An 18,098-nucleotide genomic window follows, 5' to 3' on the forward strand; every position below is an offset into this window, starting at 1 on the left:
TATTTACAACTGCATTAATTATGCTGCTTGCTTGAAAATGGGTTCAATTTCATAACTTGGCTACTGCTAGTTTCATGACCAATGGTCATTCCCTCTGTAGCCAACAGGTTAATTTCGTAGCTTGGCTACTGCTAGTTTCATGACCAATAGCCATTCCCTCTGTAGCCAACAGGTTCAATTTCATAGCTTGGCTACTGCTAGTTTCATGACCAATAGCCATTCTCTTTGTAGCCAACAGGTTCAATTTCATAGCTTGGCTACTGCTAGTTTCATGACCAATAGCCATTCCCTCTGTAGCCAACAGTAACTGGGATTTTCAATTTTAATGCACAAAGCCGATTACGCTATACCATGGAGAGGTGATAATATATGCCAGTCCTCCTTACAAACTGTGCAATAGATTTTTTTCTCCACACGTGATGCCTCTCTGCTTATTAGAAACAGAAAATGAAGACAAAAAATTTGAGAAAGGTGATTTAATCAAATGGGAGAGACAACAAAAGTAGATTATGACAATTGAACACTCTCAAGTTTGCATTAATAGTCTCACCTGCAAAGTGATGCTTTGGACAGAGCTGGAGCGGTTTTGCTGAGCAGTAATGCTATACTTTGAGAAGAAATCCAGAGAACCACCAACCTCAGGCACTCCGAACTTGTCGTGGTTTCCCCGTAAGTCAAAAAATATGCGTGCTGGCAGTCCACTCTTGGAGACAACCCAGTCCACTGCTTCTTTATACTGTGTCCACTCCGATTCATCTTGTCGCATGGCTGCCTGATTTTTGCTTTTCCCATCTGCAAAGACGATAAAGGAGTAACAAAAACCATAACCGTTTGGAAGGCAACTCCAACATCAAAAGAGACGAACAGCACCCACAGACACGTACGTCCTCATGCATACACTTACATACACGGCTTCAAAGAAAGCGAACCTGTGAGGTCACCCGTGATGAGGATGAGAGAAGGGTTGATGAGCGTAAGAAGTGGGGGGAGAAGCTTTCTGAAAGAGAAGGCTCGCTGTGGACGATACGAGCTGAAATGAAGGTCGGACAGTTGAACCACCCATACGGGCCCTTCTGATCTATTAGCTTCAATGACTTGTGTCCCATGCTCAGAATGCGCATGGCTCAGCTGTAGCTCGCTGCTTAGGCAGCACAGAAGTAGAGCCAACACGCCCTGACGGAGCCGAATCATTACGATTTAGTTAAAAAAGAATCTGGCGTCGACGCCAGAGATCGAACGAAGAGTCGAGGTCGCCGTCGATGGGACTTGAGCAGCAAGGCGGTGGCGTGGCGGCGTGAACCTGAGCAGCAGGCGGCAGACGCAGGCGCTGGGAGGGTGTCGAGGATTATTCTTTTTAAGGGAAAATTACCAAAATACCGTGGAAATTCCCAAAATACCCTTGTAATTTGAAGTTGCAGTGTTCCCAGAGAAGAATTTTACAAGCAGAAAGAAAAACCTACTACTTTCATGAGAACCAAAAATTTTGGATATTCTCCCAGCATGAAATTTCAAAAAATAAACATGCCAAGATTTTAATGTCATGCTCAGCATGAGACGGCCGAAAAACTTTTTTAGTTCACATTAACATTTAAATAAAGGACAAGTAGGTGATTCAATTCACATTAACATTTAAATAAAGGACAAGTAGGTGATTCAATTGTTTTAAAGGAAATTAAAAGGAGAATCAAGAGTGATTCTCGTCCTGTGCAGCTTTGCTAAGTAAAATCCACCGCCAGAACATCAGTTCGCATGGGTAAGCTGGGGAACTGCAAGCGAGGCCGCCAGAACATCAGTTCTCTCTCTCTCTCTCTCTCTCTCTCTCTCTCTCTCTCTCTCTCTCTCTCTCTCTCTCTCTCTTTGTGTGTGTGTGTGTGTGTAGATGCGCGCGCCATGGAGGTAAAAGGGCGAGGTGAGGGTGCGAAGGAAGATCTAGAGAAATAGGCGGCTCGACTTCCAAACGATGCTGCAGAGGCGAGGCTCCACAAGGATATAGCAAGTGCACCAAAGGCAGGCCAGGTGCAGAGGCGTCGCGCAGGCAGGCAGGAAAGGGGAGAGGAAAGGAATCTATGAACTATTGAATTTTTTTAACGGAGAGCCAGTAGAGCTGCAGTATACCTTTGACATTAGAAAGAAAATTCCATTTATTAGACTCTCACAAGCCCTCCATCCAAACCCTCAAACAAAGGACCAATCTGTGTACGAAGAAAATCTCAAGATATAACCTTAGATACTTATTGTTGAAGAGCTTATACAGATGAAATTACCCCGTTCCTCTTTGAGAGCACCAATGGTAAGAAATTTTCACATGTAACTCAAGTCCCCTAGGCCGGTGTATGCTAATAGCAAATACATATGTACAAAACACATGGCAAAAGCAATAGCAATATCAGACTTGAACACTTCCGCCTACACACAAAAGGCCAGCCACAAGAAATCAAACTATGGAGAAAACTTATCATGGCAAACTACTCATGAGCGTGTATGAAAAGAAACATACAAGGCATTCTTTATAACCTTGAAGGCCATTTGAATTCAGCACTTTCACAACAACTGTGATAAGTATGGTGCCATTATGTGCAACCTCGTTGACTGAGCCCTTAAACACACACCCCAAAGCCTCCTTCTCCCAACAAGTTGTCAGGTCGAGGATTGTTGGTAGCAACCTTCAGCTCCTTATAGAGGAAGACTCGCTGACTTACATTCGGGTGCAATGCGGGTGTAGGAGGACCTTTTCCTTTGTTGCTTGTAGGGGGGTTGTGACAATTCCAACCACAAAACCAGTAAGACCCTTGAATAAAAGAGCAACCAGTTTAAATGTGATCCACTGATTTTAAAAAATTGCAGTCTGCTCAGGCAGAGAGAGGTTAACAGTTGGATCCAAGGCTATTAGCATAGTGAAGGCCTTCTAAGCAGAGGCTTTCTAAATGTTATTGAGCCCCAAGCATACATAATCCCCTAACTTTCTTGAGAGCCCTTTATTTCTTCAATCCAAGACTCATCACGCCTTATTGAGTTAAACCACTCCCCATGTTGCATAAAAATATTGGTCCCCAGTGAGCACACCAATACATCCATAATTCCGAACTCCCTTAGAGGATCTGATTCAGAAGAGATCAAATGCCCACAAGTCCTTTCCACTCCTATAAATAAGTCATCATGACAGTCAAGAAAGTTCGACTTTATATTACCTACCCAGCGTGCAGATTGATAGAATATTTCGTAATACAAATGACCTATACGTATATTAGGCCTCAAAGTGTTATAGAAATGATATTTTATGATTTATTGCAGTTGACAGGTGGAAAAGGCTTGACCGAGCTAGGCCTCTGCATACGAAAATATATTTCATGTATTATTCAAGTGCTCTTTATGAGCTTAGGCCATTTATGACCGGCCGGCCAGTTTGTACTCACAATTGACCATTTAAGAAATCTATAAAACAAATACGTCCAAGAGGGAAATGGTCACTCTTGCACGGGGGGAGATTGCACCCAGTGTTGCCTTATTCTTCTCTCCTCTCCTCTTTGCTCTCTCGCCGTGCCAGGCGTAGCACTCTGCTCTAGGAGGTGTGTCTACACGTGCTATCTTGCTCTCTCCCACTCTCTGTCTCTCTCTTATTGTGTACGGCTTAGAGTATGTGCAAAGATGGTTGCCAGGTATACCGTTTTGTTGATTTATGGCTTGCAATATGTTGTTTTCTCTATTTTGTAGGGCCACTACGCTCCCGTTTGTAGCAGTGGTATCAGAGCGCAAGGCTACGCTCTTGGTAACAATTAGTCAAAGAGATCCAAATTTTCTTCAATTGGCATATGAGCAAGGATATGCATGACTATGCACCAAAGGTAAGTGCTCTTACATAATTCTTGTTTTCTTCGAATTTATCAAAATTTATCGTTTTATTCCTCTTTAATATTGATTGTTTCTTGCAAATATTTGGATATTTGAAGTTAATCCTTCATTAATTTGTAATTAGCATAAAGATCTGAATAGGATATAGAAAGCATGATATTTTATAAAGCCTAAATATTGCTAATAACGCAATTAGCACTGGGTAAAATATTGGTATAGCTTGATAATGATGCACACGAGATTAAACATGACAAAGGGTGTGTATAATATAAGAAGTAGCTAGAAATTGATTATATCGAAGCAGACCTTGCTTCACAGAAACCCATCGTACAAAAAGAAGAAGAAGAAGGCATATACAATTTTCTTGCCAAATTTTTTTGTGAAGTGGAAGAAAGAAAAGGGAACAGTGTTGATGAAGCTTGTGCAATAGCGCCTAGCTTGTACAAGAGGCAGCAACATCTTGAGGGATCAAGAAAGACGTCAATTCATTGGAGACACGACACTAGCAATTCTACCTTCAAAGCTATGAGAGCTTGCATAGCCAGCACCACTTGCCACTTGACCATGTCTAGTGATTTGACCATGTCTAACGACTGACACGATAACAATTGTGAAGGGGTGCGTTAGCCGAATGCTTTTCCGCAACTGACAGCGCCCACCTTTCTTTTTATCGCACAATCCATTCGCCTCCCCTGCTTTGTTTTCTCTACTTACGTCTCACAACAATAATAGAGCCACGCATATCTACCAATTTTGACGGCTTCCAGTGAGTGTGCGGTGCATGGCTGCTCGTTCAACCCACCATACTGCAAAGGGCACCAAAAGCTATCTCCTAGCCTCACAGTCCTACGCACAAGCCGTCACTCTACCCACCCTTCGCTACCCCACTCTCCAGCTCTGTCTCATACATGCAACACTACCAACCCTTATGTACCCTCATCTGTCACTCTCTCTCCCCGACCACTGTCCAAGCCTCTACAACAACCTCTCTCTCTCTCTCCCTCTCTCTCTCTCTCTCTCTCGGTCACCTACGACCACAGGCTGCACATGCACCTCTCACTCTCCCATTTTGATCTCACTTAACAAGTGACTTTAGCTGCTATGGTTTGCCAACCCACACAACCACAGAAGCTGTCGTCTCTCTGCACTCCCACTACCACTCTCTCTCACATATTTCTCTGAGTTGACATGAGTCCTCTAACTCTCTCTCAATGACGAACACACATACATAGTCTATCTCTCCCTTCCTATCTACCAACCCACCCTCTTCCTCCCAGTTCACCTCTTTCTCTGTCCTCGTTCTCAAGCCATGCATGCAGGGACAACATGAACCTCCACTCGGGCGCTTAAAGGAAGAGCGGGGATTGGCGCAAAATCGGCTTCACACTCCGGCTGCTCGCCCACCCCCTTTCCCAGCATGCACGCATGCATTGGCTACTGTCGTAATCCTTCCACTCACTCTAGCCGCCATGCAGCCCTCTTGAAGTTTCCAGCTGTGCGATCTCTCTTTTTCTCTCCCTCTCTCATCAAACTGTAGCCATACCACTTGGAATACATGAGATCTACCAACCGTAACCAGACGACTCTACTTCGGACATCCTCATCCTCAGAGGACACCAGCCGCCATGCAGCAACCCAAACTGACGTCATTCCCCAGCCGTAAAATTTGTTTCCTCTCACCCGTAGACTGCGGAACATTCACTTGACACCCACCAATCACTTCCTCACCTAAAAGAGCTACCCGTTGTCAAGCACAACACTCTCGACTACCTGCACCAACTCACACCACCCAGAAAACCCACTTCTCCTCTTAGTGGCGCTGCATCTGCACGTCAACAGTTGGGTAGACCACCTTGCCATAGTCATGCCATGTTTTTTTGGCCTCTTCCTAAGGCCTGAGCCCACCATAACCACCTTCGTCGTTGCAGATACTTGCGAGTATACGCGTCGTTCAGTGCCAACACCAACACTAATATCTGCAGCCCGCCTTGAGGATGCGGCTCGTTCTCTCATCCAAAGAACAGGCCACTCGATCGAATCTGCTTGGCTTTAAACGGTGTGGTTTTCAATGGTGTGGAATCTCAAAATATCCAAAGAAGGTTTGAGCAGGCGTTCCATGCTACTAATTGCAAGTTTGAGGACTTTACTTATGATGCCCACAAAGGTGCCAAGGATTTTGATCACGGGTTTAGGGTTTCACAACGTGCACCAAAAACACTCGCATAGTAGCTGATACGGAGAGGTGAGCTAATGCGAATCAAGTTGCTCACAAGACCATGGCCAAATTTAGCAAGACGTACGGGTCTATAAGGTTCCTGATGCTAGGGGTCCTTCCCACCCTTGTGGTTTCAGACATCACCTCTGCCAAAGCTTGTCTGAGCGACGCAAATGGAAAAATCTTATGTAACCTACCATCCTCAAAGGTCGCGCCCTGAGTCACACACCATACTATCCTATGTGTTCTCCATTGTGTGAAGACTAGCTTTTCTCATAAGGTACTTCATATAATAACTTGTACTCACTTATGTTTCTCTATCAGCATAATCAACACGGACTATCAGTGTGATCAATTTTGTTTTATTCACATGACAATATTAATTGTGTTATAGCACACTGACAGTCAGCAGATCCCTTAAGCTTTGACCTCTTATAGTTTAGCTAGTTTAAACACTCACAGTATTAGTGAAAATATTGCCGTAGTTAATGTAGCCCTACAATAAGTAATTATAAATATCACACATTAATAACATTAACAAGGAATCTTTCTATAGGTGCAGAGTAAAAATTATTGGTATAAAAGTGCATCGTATTTTTTATTTTTACTCTCTTACTAGCTAGGTATACATTTTTAGATCATACTATTTTTGCATGACCATAATAGGAATCAACATTTTTTTTCCCTCAAACTAATGGTTATACATTCATTTTGTCATTGCTCACCTATATATTAATTTTTTATTTTTTTCGAAACTCGTGTAGCTTGGCTGATTAGCAAAGACGCTTTTCTCAACCTCATCCATGTAGTCCTATCTTGCAATGATTTTCTTTTTATCAAAAAAATCAATTTAAAAAAAAAAAACAAATTCTATGAATGCTATAGCAAATTGCATGACATATATATAACCAATACATCATCTTCTTACACAATCTAAGCAGAATAATGTCGTCACTATCTCAGCAATCAAAGGCTAATCATGGTAAACCTCCATAAGAAGTCAACATAATTTATATTTTATTTTTTTCTATCGAGTTGTTCGATTCATGTCATGAACATGTCATACTCATATCTTTTACTTTGGCCATATGCAACAACTTGCACTTCGTTCTTGTATTTTTTTGGTTAGTGGCACTAGTGGATCTATGCTATCTAATTAGAACTGCAAAAACAAAAAAAACAAAAAAAAAATCTTTCCATTTAGTTGTCTCACATTTCTCCCAATTGTTTACTACTCCCTTTTGTAGTTGTCATTGCAAGTTCATGACTAATAATTAATCCCACACTAACACATTTTGGATCCGTTAGCTACACTTTGGTGTAAGTTTGCTAGTTGCAGCACTTGTACTCCTCTCTATATGCCCATAATGGTATATATATTTTAAAATACAGTCTACCCTCCTGGTATGTACATCAAATACATCATTCCTCTTTTCATATTTAATTTCTCTGCATTCTGCTCTCACGTGAATATTCAAACACTGTTAAGGTCATGGCGTCTGATTGTATTGAAAGAAACATTTTATTGAGATGATTTGTCAATAAGCTATGCAGCTACTCATGTGAGCTAAGGTGCTCTGGATAGTGACCAACAATTTGTAAGTACCTTGCTATACTCCAAAATGGTGTCACACACATAGTAAATACTTTTTCCTTTTATGTTTTGTCTAGTCTGTAAACATGTAGTAGTGTTAGTGTGTATACGCGCTTCACCAGGGGCACTTTTCTCCCACTGGGTTTTTCCCCCTGGACATCTGGTGTGAAAGGACACCTTATCTCTTAGGGTTTCATATAAGCTTTGTAGCTCTGAGTTTGTATACATAATTATTATTCTAATACAGAGAGAGAGAGACTACAGAGATCTCGTACACAAGCTCTGTGTCTTCTCCTTCTCCATCTTCTTCCTACTCTGAGTTGCTGTCTTCCTTCTGTTTCCTGTTTCATCATCTTCAACAATTGGTATCAGAGCGAGGTGATTTCCAGAGCCTCTACTTGCGTTTTCGCGTCCGCGCGCACAATCGCAGTTTTCAGGCAGTTTTCGGAAAATTTGTTCGTGGGAGCATCCTCGACGTTCCGGGAGTATTCTGATCAGGCGACCTGGGGTTTTACCCCCCTTTCGAAGCCGTTCGAGCCCTCAGAATTTTGTTCTGAGCAGCGTAGCAGAAGTTACTTTTCGGAGGCGTTTAGATCAAGAGGGTGTGCTTTTTGACAGATTTTCTTCAGGTAAACAGTTCTTTTGGGAAGCAGTTTGTCTTAGCTTTGTGCTGAGATTTTGTGTAGAGTTTTGCTTGGATTGGAGAGGAGATTTGTGAATCTCTCGGAGGTTCTTTTGCTCTCTTGTGTGCATCTACAGTATGGCTCAATCTACGGAGAAAGAGATTTTTGGTGCGTTTACATCCGAAGACAAATTGGATGGTACCAACTATTCTCTTTGGTCTTTTATGGCCAAAAATGTTTTGGTTGGTAAAGGATTGTGGGATTATGTATCTGGAGATGAAGTTCGTCCAGGTAGCATTGCACCTGCCACGCCTGGTCGTGGTGCAGCTGTTGGTGCAGGACCCTCACAAGTCACTCCAGAGCAAAAGAGATGGGATACTAAAGATGCACAGGCTATGGCTGTGATTGCCTTAACCATAAAGAGGACAATCACACCACATATCAGATCTTGCAGAACTTCTGAGGATGCTTGGAACACTCTGCAAGCTATGTTTGGAGGAAGAAACGCTGCCAGAATAGAGTTTTTGAAGAAACAACTTGACAAAATACAGATGGACGAAGGTGACGATATTGTCGAGCATCTTACAAAAATCAGGGATCTTAAAGAGCAATTGCTTAGCATTGATGAAGTGATTCCAGAGAAGGACTTGGTTTCCAAAACACTCAATTCACTACCACCATCTTATTTGACTTTTCAGACTTCTTTGACTCTGTCTTTGCGAGCTAATCCCGACCCTCTTCATTTTGAAGAGTTAGTGGCTTTGCTATTGCAGGAGGATCAATCACGTAAGAACAAGTCTTTACAGGTGGATGGTATGGATCATGCTCTTGTTGTACAGAACAAAAACAGGGGTAAAGAGAGTGCTCATCACTCCAAGTCTAGTGCAGGACAATCTTCAGAGAAGTCTAAAGGTGATTCAGACAAGTCCAAGAAGAAAGGTAAATGTCACTACTGCAAGAAACCTGGTCACTACATTAGTGAGTGTAAAAAGCGAATTGCTAAAGAAAAGAAGAAAGAGTCAAGTTTGGTTGTTTCAGCTTCTGATGATTCTTCTACAGCTAAAGAAGAGTCTGCAAACTTTGTGCAGGATTCTTATGCTTTTGTAGTATGTTCAAATTTTTCTGCTTACAGTGTTGACAAGACACAAATGATTTGGTACTTTGATAGTGGTGCATCCAGGCATATTACTTCAAGGAAGGATTTGTTTTGTTCATTGGATGCAGCTCCAGCAGGAAAGAAGGTGACATGTGCAAATAATGCTTCTTATCCAATCAAAGGCGTTGGTAAGATTTTGATTACCATTTCAGATGGTTCAGATCTATGCTTGCCAGATGTCTTATATGTTCCAGGGATCAAGAAGAATTTGTTGTCTGTATCCTCTCTTGCAAAAAATGGTCTTCGGGTCATTTTTGAGGATGACAGATGTGTTGTACGAGATCGAGAGAATGGTTATTCTCTTATCACTACAGGTACGCTGGACAATGGACTATTTGTGCTAGATCATTATGAAAAGCAAATTCAGGTATGTATTGCAGAAACAAAGACTCAGGCCATGCAGGATGCTGAGTTGTGGCATGCTAGATTTGGGCATGTTGGTTATGGCAGTTTGATGACTTTACAACGTCATAATATGGTGCATGATTTGTCTTTATTGGAGATGCCACCAAGACATGTATGTGAAGGTTGCGTTCTTGGAAAGATGCACAGATTTGCATTTTCGCAGGATGGTTCAGTTAGAGCGACACGAAAGTTGCAGCTTGTACACAGTGATGTATGTGGTCCTATGAGGACGCCATCTTTGGGAAACAGCCTTTATTTTGTGACCTTCATTGATGACTTTTCCAGGTTTTGTTGGGTGTATCCACTCAAAGCAAAGTCAGACGTGTTTGCAGTTTTTCAACATTATGTCGCCATGGTTGAAAATGAAACAGGTTGCAAAGTACAGACTCTTCGTACCGATCGAGGAGGTGAATACATGTCAGGTGCATTTAAGGATTTTTTGGGAAAGAAAGGCATTAAACACCAATGCACTATGCCATACACACCACAACAGAATGGTGTTGCAGAAAGGAAGAACAGGTCTTTAATGGAGACGGCTAGATGTATGCTCAAGGCTAAGAGTTTGCCTCATAAGCTATGGATGGAGGCAGTTGCTTGTGCAGCACATGTTTTGAACAGGTGTCCTACTCGTGCCTTGAAGACCATTACTGCATATGAAGCTTGGTATGATAGAAAACCTTCAGTCAGTTATCTTCGTGTTTTTGGTTGTCTTGCTTATGCTCACATCCCTCAGCAGTTACGTGGGAAGCTTGATGATAAGGCAATCAAATGTATATTTGTGGGGTACAGTAGTGGAAGTAAAGGTTATAGACTTTACAATCCTGCTACAAACAAGATTTTTGAAAGTCGTGATGTAATTTTTGCAGAAACTACTGCTCAACCTATGGTTGCTTTTGATGTACCTCATATGCAGACACATGATGTATTTGAAGGTTTGCTTCCTTCTTTTGTGGAGAATCAAGAATCACAACAGGTTGATAATCTTGATCAATCTTTTGATCAGCATGTGACACCTCATGATGTAGAGGAAATTGTGCGTGAAGAGCAAGAAGTTCTCAGGGAAGAAAGAACCTTGCCTAAATGGGTTCAGAAAACTTTGCAGGATAGCAAGTTGGATGCACCGTTGCCACGAAAAACACGTGCTGGTACTACTTTTGGCAGAGAGCAAGTAGATTTGGCTTGCTTTAGCACTCTTTGTGATGCAGATGAGCCTGATTCATTTGAACAAGCTTTAGAGTGTGTTCAGTGGAAAGATGCTATGCAGCAAGAAATTGATTCTATTCATAAGAATCATACATGGGATCTAGTGGACTTGCCTACAGGTAAAAAGCCTATTGGTACAAAGTGGGTTTTTAAGGTAAAAAGGAAACAAGATGGTACTGTTGACAGGTACAAAGCAAGGCTTGTGGCAAAAGGCTATGCGCAACAGAAAGGCATAGATTATGATGAAACCTTTGCTCCTACTTCTCGTGCGTCCACAATTAGATCACTAGTTGCAATTGCTGCTCATCATGGTTGGAAAGTGCATCAGTTGGATATCAAAACTGCTTTTTTGAATGGTGATTTGCAGGAAGAAGTTTATGTAAGTCAACCAAGTGGTTTTGTTGTAAAAGGTCAAGAGCAAAAGGTATGTAGATTGCGTAAAGCTTTGTATGGTCTCAAACAGGCTCCAAGAGCATGGTATGAGAAGATACATACTTATTTGATTGGCCAGGGATTTCAGAATAGTCCAACAGAAAGTACTTTGTATGTCAAAAAGAGAGATGGAGTTCTCATTATGCTAACACTTTATGTGGATGATATGCTTCTTACAGGCAATAGTGCAGATGAAATTGAAGCGTTTAAAGATGCTTTGAGAAAAACCTTTGAGATGTCTGATCTTGGTTTGCTACATTATTACTTGGGTATTCAGTTTGTGCAATCAGAGGATGGCATATACATGTTGCAGGCAAAATATTTGCATAAAATTTTGGACAAGTTTGGTATGCAAAATTGTAAGCCAATCTCTACACCCGTAGAAACTGGATCAAAGTTGAGCATGCATGATGCTGGAGAAACTTTTGATGTACATACTTATGCAGCCGCGGTTGGTTGCTTGATATATTTGGCAGGCAACACTCGTCCAGACATTCAATTTGGGGTTTCACAAGCAAGCAGATTTATGCACAGCCCAGGTATGCATCATTGGCAGGCTGTGAAGCGCATACTTCGTTACCTTTCAGGTACCCCTAATCTTGCCATGTTCTTTCCAAGGGGGGATATGTATGGAAAGCACAGTTCTATGCAGCTTCTTGGTTACAGCGATTCAGATTGGGCTGGTGATTTTGACACACGACATTCCACAAGTGGCAATTGTTTTTTCTTGGGAAATGCATGTATATCTTGGCTAAGCAAGAAGCAACCCACAGTGGCTACATCAACTTGTGAAGCTGAGTACAGGGCAGCTTTCACGGCAACAGTTGATTGTGTATGGATACGCAGGTTATTGGCAGATCTTTGTGAGTGTCAACAGGCACCCACTACCATTTTCACTGACAGTCAGAGTGCTATGGCAGTTGCAAGGAATCCAGTATTTCATGCAAGAACAAAGCACATAGAGGTTCACTACCACTATGTCAGGGAAAGGCTACATGCAGGGGAGATCACACTAACTTACTGTCCTACACAGGATAACATTGCAGATCTATTTACGAAGGCGTTATCACGAGAAAAGTTTGAAGCTTTCCGAAAAGCTTTGGGCTTACTCTCATACACATGATGATCTGCTACCTTGTACGGATTCACACTATCACTACAGGGGGGATTTGTAAACATGTAGTAGTGTTAGTGTGTATACGCGCTTCACCAGGGGCACTTTTCTCCCACTGGGTTTTTCCCCCTGGACATCTGGTGTGAAAGGACACCTTATCTCTTAGGGTTTCATATAAGCTTTGTAGCTCTGAGTTTGTATACATAATTATTATTCTAATACAGAGAGAGAGAGAGACTACAGAGATCTCGTACACAAGCTCTGTGTCTTCTCCTTCTCCATCTTCTTCCTACTCTGAGTTGCTGTCTTCCTTCTGTTTCCTGTTTCATCATCTTCAACATAGTCCATTGGTCACGGACACACAGATTCGTCGATTTAGGCAGTGTGTAGATACTCATCTTGGTGCAGATCCGTCGATCTAGGCAGCACATTAATAAATTGCAGATTCATGATTTTTAAACTTATACCAAATGCAGATTCACCGATTTAGGCAGCACATCTTATTGGTGTAGATTCGCCGATTTAGGCAACACCAATCACGAAATCATGCTGCAGTGGCCGGCCACCACTGCAACTGGTATGATTTTGTTACCTGGGTACATAATGAAAGTGATTTGGATTTGGACTTATATTGTAGATTTGGAATTGGTATATGATGATTTTCTGTCGCGACAGTATTTATGAAAGTGAACTTGCGATTACTGAGAATTGATTTATACAATGATGAGTGTGACCAATGATATCCTGATTCATCAGGGTATGACATATACTGCTTATTCTAGTGGTATGGGACACTAGAATAGGTAGTATGTGGATGACGGCATGCATAACCAATGTGTTTAATTTTATGGATTTTTTCTTTTACTATTTGATACAGATTTCTAATCATTGTTTTTGACAAGTATTGTTTGCAGATTTTTATCTTCACAACTGAGGACAATTGCTTTCCAACGGAGAGGTATGTTATAGAAATGATATTTTATGATTTATTGCAGTTGACAGGTGGAAAAGGCTTGACCGAGCTAGGCCTCTACATACAAAAATATATTTCATGTATTATTCAAGTGCTCTTTATGAGCTTAGGCCATTTATGACCGGCCGGCCAGTTTGTACTCGCAATTGACCATTTAAGAAATCTATAAAACAAATACCTGCAAGAGGGAAATGGTCACTCTTGCACGGGGGGAGATTGCACCCAGTGTTGCCTTATTCTTCTCTCCTCTCCTCTCTGCTCTCTCGCCGTGCGAGGCGTAGCACTCCGCTCTAGGAGGTGCGTCTGCACGTGCTATCTTGCTCTCTCCCACTCTCTGTCTCTCTCTTATTGTGTACGGCTCAGAGTATGTGCAAAGATGGTTGCCAGGTATACCGTTTTGTCGATTTATGGCTTGCAATATGTTGTTTTCTCTATTTTGTAGGGCCACTATGCTCCCGTTTGTAGCACAAAGATCCTTTTCTAATCTATACAACATAACAAAAGAGTTTCATCCAAAATAACATTGCAAACTATTAACTGGTTGCATATGAATTGCAAGGAGGAGGGTGCATCAAACCTTAAACTTGAAGACAAGGCAGTCCCTAAATGTGAGTTGCACTGATTGAGAGGTGGTGAAAATAGTTTTGGTTGGCCACTCAAAGTGAGTGGCTCAGAGGCACCTAATAGTCTCTCCAGCAACGCCCTCATTTGGGGTCGTGTCATAATAATCAGTATCTAATTCTCCTAAATGATTCTCATGTTAAACTGATCATTTAATATGGGGAAGTGTCAGGGGAGAAAAAGCTAGAATATTGGTTAAGTTAGCAGATTGGCCATAGTAGGGATTCAAAGGAGGGAAAATAGGGATCCAAAGGGGGGGGCATCTGCAAAAGAGCTATGTGCAACAATGGGCTTAAAAGACCTAAGGTTCAGCCCATTAAGATTTCCAAAATGCTAAGGTTCCAAAATTCAAAGGTTGTGTCTAAAGGTCAAGCATTAGGGGAATTGGATGCTTTGAGTGTGTCCCAAAAAGTCTTTGTCAAGCCCTACATAGGAGGGGGCGATGAGAGAGAAACATCCACACACACTCACAAACTTCATTTGTACACAAGGGGAAAAAGGGACACGTGTCAGCTCCCTAGGCCAGATGCCCACAAGGTGTACTCAAATCCTATTGGATGGCCATGGAGGTGGACCAATAAGAATTAGGCTAGAGTAGATCTAGTTTAATTAATTTAAAAACACTTAATAAAAGAACCAATAAGAATTAAGCTCTCTAGAAGACTATTGGACAGTCTCCCAAGGGGACCAATGAGCATTCAACAGCCCAATGGCTTGCCTGATTCCTATTGGCCAGGAGGCAAAGGGGTCCAATGAGAGTTTAGTTGCATTCATTAATTACCTAAAGCTCTCACAAAAGGGGAAAGGGGGACACATGTCAGAAGGCTATCACTTATGCTGCTTAATTTCCATTGGCTAGGCCTAGGGAGGTCCAATAGGGCTGTAGCATGAGCATTTAGCAAGGGGGGTCGACCAAGAGAGAGAGGGGGCTGATTTTTGCAAGGCATTATCACACACACACACACTCACACAATCTCATGTGTGAAGCAAAGAAGACTTCTTCTCCTTCTCAAGCTTTAATGGAAAGCTTACCACCTATTCCAAGCTTGTGAGAAGGGATGCCTACACCAACAACTCTTGGCTTTGTGATGCAAATCCAACCTAGAGCCAAGCTTCAATGCATGCTCATCTCCTCTACCATGCTAATTACTAAGCTAATCTATGCTGATATGAGTGATTATGTGAGGAGATGTACATCTTTCTCATAAGAATACTCCTTCTTCCTCTCAATCTACTATCATACCCCACTAGCTCTCACCATCTTCGAAGGTGTGTGAGGTCTTGGGTATGAGACCGTGAGGGAATGGATGTTGTGTTTGATAAGTGTTTTGCTTAGTGCATGAAGTTTCCATCTTCATTGCACTAGCTAGTATTGAAGGAACACAAAGAATTGTATTGTAAAATGTCTCCCTTGATGGGAGAAACCATAATACAAAGCCTTTTGGAGGGGGGACCTGCTTCATGCAAATCGGGTCCTCAACTGTTTTCAATTGCTTAATTTCTCTCTCTTTTGAAGTATTGTTCATGCTATCTAACTAGGTGTTATACTTTTTGTTGCTCTCTCCACCCAAGCACTCTTGTTATTATCAAGGAATCTATTCTAAAGAAGTGCTCACTATGTTCATGCTATTTTCTGCTACACACAAGTTACTAAGCCATTAAATGTTACATTGGTATCAGAGCATAAGGTTTCTCTTTTCTTGCTCAAGAAGAGATGTCCTCAAGCTAGCTATAAATGGTTGGTACTATTAATTGCATGTGAGTAAGTAGAATAGGGATTTTTCAGCCTTGAAGTGCGCTTGCCTTTGTGCAATTAACGGGGCATCACCGTCGAGAGCTATGGTCTTAATAGTGGAGTCCTACGAACCACTATTGAGCTATTAGAAGCTTGACAGGAGCCGCTGTTGTTTTGGTGTTGAACGACCCTCTCTTCTATTCCTTGCAATTAATGGTATTTGAGCCACAGGTACAGTAGCTTGAGTGCTTTTTCTGAAGGGGTAAAGAGGAGTAGCAACTAGGGCTTGAAGTGCCAAAGTACACCTAAAAATTTTACACCTAAAAGTTGTTAGAATGGCTAACAATAGTAAAGAGAGTGAACTTAATGTTGATAGCTTTGATTTTGCTAAAGAGCAAGCTACTAATGATGCCCCAATGCTTGTTAACTATCTTGTTTCTAGGCTTCAACAAGCCATGGGCAATCCATCCCTCCAAAGTGAAGTGCAACGGCAGCTTCGTGCTCATGGGGTTCTCCAAGCTCCCCACCATGACAAGAGAGCACCTAGGAAGCCTCCTTGCAAGACTTCCAAAAGAGGCCTCTCTCCGATTCGGGAAGAAGAAGAGGATCCACATGAAGGGCTAAGAAATTTGCTCCTTGATGATGCATTTTCTTCTCAAAGGAGAATTCAAGAGCCTCCACCGAAGGAACGAGGAAGAAGCGAGTCTCTTGCCACCTTGATGGAGATGGCTCCACGAAGATGGCGGGCTAAACGCTCTCCATCACCTCCAAAACGGAGAAGACCATCCCATACTTCTCCACAGCATACTTCAAAGAGGGATGACAAAAAGCAAGAGAAGAAAAAGGCAAGAAAGAGGACACCCTCTTCTCCATCTTCTTCATCCTCTTCCTCTTATGAAAGTGATGGTGAAGACAAAGAAGATCAAGGAAAGAAAAATGCGAGAAAGAGGTCACCCTCTTCTCCATCTTCTGAAGAAAGTGATGGTGCAACCTTTGAACCATCAAAAAGAAGAGGCCGTAGGAAATCCTATGCCACGTGGAAGAGGTCTTCCAAGCTCAAGAAATTCAAAGAGGGAGGGAAGAGCATCTCTTTCCTTAGCTATGATGGCACTTTTGGTGCTACGGACAAAGTCTTGGCCTTTATCCAACAATTCGATGTGGCGTTTGGAGATGAGGGCTTCACGGAGTCCTCTAAGCTACGCCATGTAGCTATGTACTTTCAAAAGTCCTCCAGGCAATGGTGGTCTAGCCTACAGGCCAACAATGAAGCTCCACGAACATGGAAAGCTTTAAGAGCTTCCATTATGAAGCAGTTTTTGGCCACCGATGCCAAAGACAAAGTACTCACCGAATGGAAAAGCTTGAAGCTCTCTCCCTACGAATCCATTCACAAATACGTAGACAAGTTTTGGGATTTACAACTCAAAGCCACTGTCTTCAAGAAGTTGGTTTTTGGAGAGCAAAAGCAACAGTTTTGTGCGGGCTTAACTGAAGAAATGGCGGAGTATGTTAACTCCCAAAGGCCACGCACCATATCGGTAGTTATACACCATACTATGGTGGCCTCTCGAATCAATTTCTGAACGGGGGCTAAAAGAAATTCTAAGCCCACGGAAAACAAGGGTTCCAATGAGCCTAAGGGGAAGGACAATGTCCAAAGGTCTCCTAAGGGAAACTCCAACAAAGCTAAAGAGAAGGGAGTTTATAAAGGCAAAAACAAACTCTCTCCTAAAGAGCTTGAGCGTTATCACATGGATAACCATTGTTTCAAGTGCGGCGAGCAAGGGTATGGGTACCGCGCTTGTCCCCAAAAGAACACCCGCCATGAACCTACTAGAGCTACCTTGGTCGAAATCCAAGAGGAGGAAATTCACCACAAAGGATCTTCTCTATGCCATGCTTGGGGAAAGGTAAGAGAACATGATGCTTTTATTCTCTTTGACCCTGGTTCTACTCACAATTTTATATCTATAGAGTTGGCCACCAAGCTAGACATACAAGCCTACAAGATGGGAGATGTCCTACCCGCAGATGATGCTTTCAAGGGGCAAGAAGCTTCAGCCACTCCCTTAATCGGGAAATTGAGGCTCCATGTCCAAAGCTATGTGGACAAAGAGGACTTCTTTATCTCTCCTCTCAAGCATGAGGATGTAATCCTAGGGGCACCATGGTTTGATC

General features: G+C 42.2%; 2 protein-coding genes across 2 annotated transcripts in view; both read right to left on the reverse strand.

The window, feature by feature from the left end:
• LOC147433077 (Calcineurin-like metallo-phosphoesterase superfamily protein) overlaps positions 1–1,366 on the reverse strand; it is an 83,599-nt gene extending 82,233 nt beyond the window's left edge. The window contains exons 1-2 of the mRNA XM_086492793.1: positions 930–1,366; positions 551–792 (exon numbers count right to left, since the gene is read on the reverse strand). Of these exons, the coding sequence (XP_086348919.1) occupies positions 551–792; positions 930–1,191 (504 nt within the window). The 5' untranslated portion in view covers positions 1,192–1,366. The remainder of the gene's footprint in view (positions 1–550; positions 793–929) is intronic.
• A 196-nt stretch (positions 1,367–1,562) lies between these two features.
• The window catches only part of LOC147433078 (uncharacterized), a 34,449-nt gene continuing 17,913 nt past the window's right edge, over positions 1,563–18,098 (reverse strand). The window contains exon 3 of the mRNA XM_086492795.1: positions 1,563–1,766. Within this exon, the coding sequence (XP_086348921.1) occupies positions 1,716–1,766 (51 nt within the window). The 3' untranslated portion in view covers positions 1,563–1,715. The remainder of the gene's footprint in view (positions 1,767–18,098) is intronic.

The sequence above is a fragment of the Adiantum capillus-veneris genome, chromosome 20, assembly GCF_014529385.1.
Source record: "Adiantum capillus-veneris isolate H3 chromosome 20, ASM1452938v2, whole genome shotgun sequence".
In the NCBI taxonomy this organism is placed as follows: Eukaryota; Viridiplantae; Streptophyta; class Polypodiopsida; order Polypodiales; family Pteridaceae; genus Adiantum; species Adiantum capillus-veneris.